Below are 7,670 nucleotides of genomic sequence, written 5' to 3'. Positions count from 1 at the left end.
AATTGGTTCTTACAGGAGCAGCAATCCTTTGATGACTGCTCCTTTTATTTGTTTTATGTTACCGCCCCCTGGTGGTGGAAGCTAATTGGTTATCGCTGCCTTTTGTAAGGTTTGGGGGGGGGGTGAAGTTGTTATGCTAGTTTGGCTCTTGGCCACCTCACCCTGTGTCTCCATGCATCGTCCCCATGCTGGCTGTTTTATGGCAATGCAGTAAAAGTCTCCTTGTTGACGCCATTCTGCAGAGACCTTGATTAGGCCGGGCAGTGTTTCTTTATTATTATTATTTTGATGGGTTGGGTGCTCGGCGGGGTCGTTCTGGTTTATAGATATCCATCCAAATGCCACCAAAAAAACTGCTGAAAGTCTAAACTCTTATCTCCCAGCACAAGGTGATCGTCCGGGACGTGAAGTGCCATCCATCAGCGAGGCAGCTCTCGGAACGCGCTCATATTTCTGAGCTCCGTAAATAACGCCGCTTTGATATCACGCTGTACCTGCAACCAAAATGTCAAAATCCTTTTACTTAAGAGAGAATCCGTTATTCCCTTTTAACGCGTGCGGGAAGCAGATAGCGCTGATTTATTACAATGTTTCTTTCAGACTCTGGGAAAGTTAAAGGGACGTACAAGTCACTTCACAGGCAGCAATGAGTACGAATTGCACACGCGTGTGACACGTAAAGCTCATACCTGGGAACATCCAAAACTATAACATTATTAATTAGAGAAACAGAATCTGCGGGCAGATCGGCCCCATCCGGCCCCTGCCTAGTCGCCCGTTTCTCCTGCTGTAAAGACTCAAACCTTAATCAGTCGTTGGTCAGGAGCTGTATGTCTATCCCATGTTTTGATTCCCTCACTGTATTACCCTCTACCACTTCTGCTGGGAGGATGTTCCACTTGAAATCGTATTTTTTTCTTAAAAAACATATCATTATTAAAGTTATTATGATAATAAAATAATTCTACATATGTGTATAATGTATCGGAGGCTGCTCCAATCACAGATATAAGTTCCCCCATACAGCGGTGCACAGAGCGCACACGCGTCAATACATTTCAATATCCACCAGATGGCGCTCCTCATACGTAACCGCAGCAAAGCTTTCCGCCAGAGAGTTAAGTAAACCCAAGGCCGGGTCCCGCCCACTGCTGTCACTCAGAACTTTCCATTGGTCGAACAAAAGTTTTCTGAGTTGCCTTGGAGTGGCGCGAAATTGGGCACGTGATCCAAGCGTTTGGCGCGAAAGTGCAGCATTGACGGTGTAGCGGCCTCCATTGTCTGTGCGCCGAAACATGGATGTGACAGAACCCGCAGCGGCCGCGGCTGCCCAGCAGGTCAAGGATGAGGTGGCGGAGAAGTGCCAGAAGCTGTTCCAGGATTTCTTGGAGGAGTGAGTGCCGGGCAGGGGGGAAAAGACAAGCAGTTAGCTGTCGTGTGTCTGGGCCCTTAAGTATGGCGGGGACGTGTATCGTGTGCCACACAGTCCGCTGTTACTGTAAGGTTTTACATGAGTATAGGGCACTGTTGTTACGCCAAGGGTTAATATGTGGCGCTTGGCTACTACTGCGCTCACCTACCCTGTGCCCCAGAGGGTTAATGTGTGTACTCAGATATTATTGCTGCCGCAAGGGTTAACTTGCTTATTCCTGATTGGTACTTAATAAGGATAACTTGTTACCCAGTGTTAGTATGCCCCAAAGGGTTAATATGCCTGGGCTCACTTTTCCCTGGCACCCCAAAGGGTTAATATGGCTGGGCTCACTTTCCCTGGCATCCATGCGCAGCTAAAGATTAATTCTGCTGTTTTTTTTATTGACGTGCAGCATTAAAGTCCTAAAAATACTGTTGTGCGGATTAACCGTTACAATGCCAGGCGATGCTGACGTGCCGCTTTTATATTAAACCCTCAGGTTTCGAGGCGGCGACGGGGAAGTGAAGTACCAGAGCGACGCGGAGGAGTTGGTTCGCCCGGAAAGAAACACCCTGCTGGTCAGCTTTCTGGATCTGGAACAGTTTAATCAGCAGCTGGCGACCACCATCCAGGAGGAGTTCTACAGGTGAAGAACACGTCTCGCGTGACGGCTCACGCACCTCCGTGTCACGCGGGACACGTGTCCCTGTATTAAAGATACAAAGGAACAAAGAATAAATAACGCATCCTTTCCCCAACTACAATGCGTACTCTGGAGTGTATCGGTGTTTCCCAACCTCGATTGCTTGTTGGTCATTAAAGGACTCAGATCCCCACTTTTATAACTTATAAATAAGTCAATTGACTAAAATAAAGGTTTTCTGGTTGGCGGCCCCCCTGATTAGTGTTTCATGATCGGAAACTGTTTATGCAGACGATGCACATCGGTTTATTAGATATAAAATAAATCCCAGCCGGGAATGCGTTGGCGTTAACACACTTTTCTCCCCGTTTTTAGAGTGTATCCCTACTTGTGCAGAGCAGTGAGGGCGTTCGCCAAAGAACACGGAAATGTGCCGCAAAACAAGGAGTTTTATGTTGCTATTCAAGATCTTCCCACCAGACACAAGTAAGGATGGATTGTGTTATCGTGACGCGGCTGCCAATTTATAGCTTTGTTTAAGGAAATCAGAAGAATGGCCCAGAGTGTGGCAGCTGCAGTTTAACGTTGATAACTGTAAAATAATGCACTTGGGACATAAGAATCCCAAGGCAGAATATAGCATTGGGGAGTAATTATTTCTGAGGACTTGTGGAGCCCCTGCTTGACCTGCGTTCCTTTCTCAGGATCAGGGAGCTGACCACCCCGCGCATCGGATCCCTGCTCCGTATCAGCGGTCAGGTCGTGCGGACCCACCCCGTGCACCCGGAGCTCGTCAGCGGCACCTTCATGTGTCTGGACTGCCAGACGCTGGTCAGGGATGTGGAGCAGCAGTTCAAGTACACCCAGCCGAGTATCTGCAGGAACCCGGTGTGCGCCAACAGGAGGCGGTTCATGTTGGACACCAACAAGTCCAGATTTGTTGATTTCCAGAAGGTAATCGCAGAAAGCGCGATCGGGAACAAAGAGCAAAATATCTTTGATAAGATAACGGAACCCTAATCTCTCCGGAGCGTTCTTATGTCGTAATTCTTGAGATAGTTCCCCGTGAGCCGTGCTTTGGATTTGAAAGATCTCAGGCTAGAAATGGATTCCTATTTTGCCATTTTTGGTAAATATCGGGTATTGAGGAGATTTTTCCCCTATTAACACCAGCCCGACTTGTTCAGAGGTTTGTTTCCATTCGCAGAAGAGGTGAAAGTAGATTGGCTTCCTGAGTTCTGATGAAAGGTTTGGAGAGTTAGTGCCCCGAACTAGAACATCATTTAGTAGATAGATCATAAATTGTGATTTTATTAAATCTTAGCTATAAATACACTTTTTGGTTAGTGGTTCCTTCGTAGCCTGGCAGTTATTTTAAAATTCCTGTTTCTGCTCAGTTTTGAGAAGATTTTAAAAAAATTGTTTTCCTCTCTCCCCTACAGGTACGCATCCAAGAGACGCAGGCAGAGCTGCCGCGGGGGAGTATTCCACGCAGCCTTGAGGTTGTCCTGCGAGCGGAGGCCGTGGAATCGTGTCAGGCCGGTGATCGCTGTGACTTCACCGGATCGCTAATAGTTGTGCCTGATATAACACAGCTCGCAACCCCAGGTACAGATAATGGTGGGATTTCCACGCTGCAGAACATGCCGCTCATAGTTTGTGGTAGTTAACGGAACGCTAACTCGTTAAACGGCTTTCTAAACCAGCACTGGTTAGTTAACTTGGCCACTTTAGCTTAGCCGGTACTTTCCTTTCTGCTGTCCTGGTTGTGTTATCTGCATCGAGCCAGACACTACGATAACAGCTCGGTCTCGGACGTTCTGTTTGTCATTGTTACAAAGTATCATTATAAATGTGTAACTCTGAGCCATCACGTCGCCCTTGCAGGTGTTCGCGCGGAAACCAGTTCCCGTGTGGCCGGCGGAGAAGGATACGAAGCGGAGGGAGTGCGCGGCCTGCGTGCCCTCGGAGTCAGGGATCTGACCTACAAGCTGGTCTTCCTTGCGTGTTACGTCTCCCCGACAAATCCAAGGGTATGACATGTGCTGTGACGTCCGTGTTTAGCCCCCAAAGTTCCTGGGCCCCAGCGTAGTTTTTCACCTAGCCTTTATAAGGGCTATAACTCGAACCCTAAATTAAACCGCGTCCGTCGTACGTCCGCAGTCTCTAGATCTGAGTTTTTGTTTCAGTTTGGTGGGAAGGATCTCCACGATGAGGATTTGACCGCAGAGAGCCTGAAGAACCAGATGTCCGTAAAGGAATGGGAGAAGGTGTTTGAGATGAGCCAAGACAAAAATTTGTACCACCACTTGTGCACCAGCCTCTTCCCGACTGTTCATGGTGAGCCGACGGCGTTGAGATCTGTCACGCTCGCTACTCCCGGTCCTGGTTCCCTTTAAGGCTTGGGATACGGGCTCCCCGCAATGTACTGAGCTAACCCAGCGCTCTGCTTGTCAGGTAACGACGAAATAAAGAGAGGTATCTTACTCATGCTGTTTGGGGGTGTCCCGAAGACAACCATGGAAGGCACGTCACTGCGTGGAGACATCAATGTCTGTATCGTCGGGGATCCCAGTACCGCTAAGAGTCAGTTTCTTAAGTAAGTAGAGCCTGATAGTTGAAAAGTCACTTGCCGGATAATTTTTTCCACCTTTAGCGTCGCCATGACCAGGTTCTTCCTTGATGTCTCCAGTTGTGCCGCCCCTGATACAGTAAGTTGTGCTGGTGTGAACGTTGTCTTGTTTTCTTTAGGCACGTGGAGGAGTTCAGCCCTCGCGCGGTGTACACGAGCGGCAAAGCCTCCTCCGCAGCCGGTCTGACCGCTGCGGTTGTGAAGGATGAAGAATCCCACGAGTTTGTGATCGAGGCCGGAGCTCTGATGCTGGCCGATAATGTGAGTATCCCAGCCTCCTCTCTGCTGCCACCTGCTGTCTGGAGGTTAACACCGCAGAGCGTCCAAAGAATTGTCTGAATGCGCCTTGGGATTATCATTTGTATTTATATTAGAACCTTCGGAAACTTCTAGAACACTTTGTGTAAAATTCTTTGTCTTGTTCTCGCCTTCCAGTACTTAGCAGTTAAGTTTCGTTTCACTTTTCAGGGTGTTTGTTGCATCGATGAGTTTGATAAGATGGATCTTAAAGATCAGGTGGCCATCCACGAAGCCATGGAGCAGCAGACCATTTCAATCACCAAAGCGGGCGTCAAGGTAAAGATATTCCCACTTCTCAACGATTTGGGCTTTGAATGCTGTTCCTTTGGCGCTTTTTTTTCCTGATGAGCTGTTTTTTGTACTCTGCAGGCCACGCTTAATGCCCGGACATCCATTCTGGCGGCTGCAAATCCCGTCGGCGGACGTTACGACAGATCGAAGTCTCTGAAACAGAACGTCAACATGTCTGCTCCGATCATGTCCAGATTTGACCTGTTCTTCATTCTGGTGGACGAGTGCAATGAGGTAGGCTTCCTCTTTTTATTTATGTATCTGCCATCTCTATATGTTTGTGGTTTGAAACGGGCTTCGTAGAGAACCGTACGCAATGTTAGCCACGGTTGATGATGTCATCGATACCTTCTTCCAGGTGACGGATTACGCCATCGCTCGGCGTATCGTGGACCTGCATTCCAGAATCGAAGAATCGATAGACAGAATTTATTCCCTGGATGAAGTCCGACGATATCTGCTCTTTGCCAGGCAGTTCAAGCCAAAGGTGCGCCCGCGAGAAGCCCCCGGTAGTCCCGTCTTCCTCCGCCGTCGGGTTCTTTTTGTTTACGGCGTCTTTCTGTTACAGATCTCTAAAGAGTCCGAGGACTTTATAGTGGAGCAGTACAAGCGGCTGCGTCAGCGAGACGGCTCTGGGGTGGCAAAATCCGCCTGGAGGATTACCGTGCGGCAGCTGGAGAGCATGATTCGCTTGTCGGAGTCCATGGCGAGGATGCATTGCAGCGATGAGGTCAGAGGTTAATTCGCTGCGGTACCTGGCGGGGGGGTCTTCAGGCAGACTTTAAAGAATGGGGAACCTTCGAAGCTATTTTAATTGCTCTTAAAGGTACTAAATGTCAAGAGACAAGAAGGGCAGACCCGGCCCTGTACAATGTATTAAGTTCTCATACCATGCATTATGCAGGGGGAAGTCCACTTGGTCCCGGCCCTTCATAATGCATATAGTCGGTGGGATTTGTTTAACCCTTTTAGTCGTGTTCCGTAGGTGCAGCCAAAACACGTAAAGGAAGCCTTCCGGTTATTGAACAAATCAATCATCCGGGTTGAGACGCCTGATGTCAACTTGTACCAAGACGATGAAAACGAAGCGGCAGAGGATGCTCAGACCGGGGTCAACGGTAAGAGAGCGGATATCAAACTCCCCCATTAACTTTATTGGACCCAGAGACGATCTTTCCTTGTGAGATTTAGGATTTTTGTTAATACATAGTAGCCAGTGACGGCTTCTTGTTCTTCTTCTTGTTGTAGGAGATGCCGGAATTCCCAATGGCGTAAACGGTCACGTGGATGGCATTGACGGAAAAGCAGGCGACGAAGCAAAGGATGCCGCCGCCAAGCCCACCCTGCGCCTCAGCTTTGCCGACTACAAGCGCATTTCTAACTTGTTGGTTCTGGAGTTGCGGAAGCTGGAAGGTCAGTGGCCGATAACAACCCCTTCTCTTCTGTACTAATCGTATGGGTCAAAACAGTCCTTACAGCTAATGCTTCTCTGATATTTGGTGCGGATATATTTTGATCTCTTATGAAGGGTATGATCAGTGGGTAATTGTTAGGTCAATTGGTTTTACCACCGGGTGTTGCTGAACTTGAATTCCCAAATGTATAAAAAGTATATAATTCATGAAACCGAAGCCCCAGCTGGTCTTATCGCTGTTTGTGTCGTGGATGCGAAATCTTAAGACTTTGTAGCAAGAAATTGTCCTCTTTTATTCCAGAGGACGACGATTCCTCCCAGAAGAAAAGCGATCTCATCAATTGGTATTTAAAGGAGATTGAAGCTGAGATTGACTCTGAAGAGGAGCTGGTTAAACGGAAGCAGATCATAGAAAAAGTGATACACAGGCTTGTACATTATGTAAGTAAACCTTGAAAAGGGGAATTATACCTTAAATTTAACGTGGAAATAAAAGGACAAACTTATGATTTCGTCATTCGTTTTTTCCCACCAGGACCAAATCTTAATCGAACTTTCGGACACCGGATTGAGAAGTCAGGCTGGCGATGAAGACGTTGCTAAAGATGAAGACCCGTTTTTAGTTGTGAACCCCAACTATATATTGGAAGATTAGAGCGTGCGCGGTCCGCGTGCTTTCAGTGTAAAATGAGACTTTTATTTGCAAGCTTTGCTCGCGGTTTCTCGGGCTCGGTCCAACGCGCGCTGCGGGACCCCAAACCTTCACGGGATACGACCGCTTCATGTTCTTAGAAGCGATGCGTCTCTGGACTTGTTTTATTCAGACTATCTTTCAAGGTCGAGATCCGTGACAAAGCCTGGCAAGCTGGACTTTTATATGTTTGTATTTTTGTACCAAGTATACATGCTGTAGATTTGTTTAAAAATATTAAAATCTTAATGGAATAATTCACATAAGCCCTTCTTTTTAAGTTGT

At 47.7% G+C, this 7,670-nt stretch overlaps 1 protein-coding gene across 1 annotated transcript; it reads left to right on the top strand.

Annotated features, from left to right (window-relative positions):
* Window positions 1-1,233: 1,233 nt before the first annotated feature.
* On the top strand, window positions 1,234-7,651 carry MCM6 (minichromosome maintenance complex component 6). The gene is made up of 17 exons (XM_053470829.1): window positions 1,234-1,393; window positions 1,914-2,060; window positions 2,433-2,543; window positions 2,762-3,011; window positions 3,500-3,665; window positions 3,945-4,090; window positions 4,247-4,397; window positions 4,515-4,656; window positions 4,809-4,950; window positions 5,158-5,265; window positions 5,359-5,514; window positions 5,639-5,767; window positions 5,849-6,010; window positions 6,266-6,398; window positions 6,529-6,693; window positions 6,996-7,135; window positions 7,230-7,651. Exons 1-17 carry the CDS (start codon window positions 1,296-1,298, stop codon window positions 7,347-7,349), a joined length of 2,466 nt encoding a protein of 821 aa, XP_053326804.1. The 5' UTR covers window positions 1,234-1,295; the 3' UTR covers window positions 7,350-7,651.
* The last annotated feature ends 19 nt before the right edge of the window (window positions 7,652-7,670 follow it).

This window comes from Spea bombifrons, chromosome 7 (assembly GCF_027358695.1).
Source record: "Spea bombifrons isolate aSpeBom1 chromosome 7, aSpeBom1.2.pri, whole genome shotgun sequence".
NCBI classification, from domain to species: domain Eukaryota; kingdom Metazoa; phylum Chordata; class Amphibia; order Anura; family Pelobatidae; genus Spea; species Spea bombifrons.
This window is presented reverse-complemented; position numbering and strand designations above follow the sequence as displayed.

What these genes read in the sequence shown, in the direction of transcription:
- MCM6 (XM_053470829.1), top strand. Translation starts at nt 1,296, where the DNA reads ATGGATGTGACAGAACCCGCAGCGGCCGCGGCTGCCCAGCAGGTCAAG. An exon ending in TTCCAGGATTTCTTGGAGGA is followed by an intron (nt 1,394 to 1,913) that starts GTGAGTGCCGGG and finishes TTAAACCCTCAG; the next exon opens with GTTTCGAGGCGGCGACGGGG. An exon ending in GCTAAGAGTCAGTTTCTTAA is followed by an intron (nt 4,657 to 4,808) that starts GTAAGTAGAGCC and finishes TGTTTTCTTTAG; the next exon opens with GCACGTGGAGGAGTTCAGCC.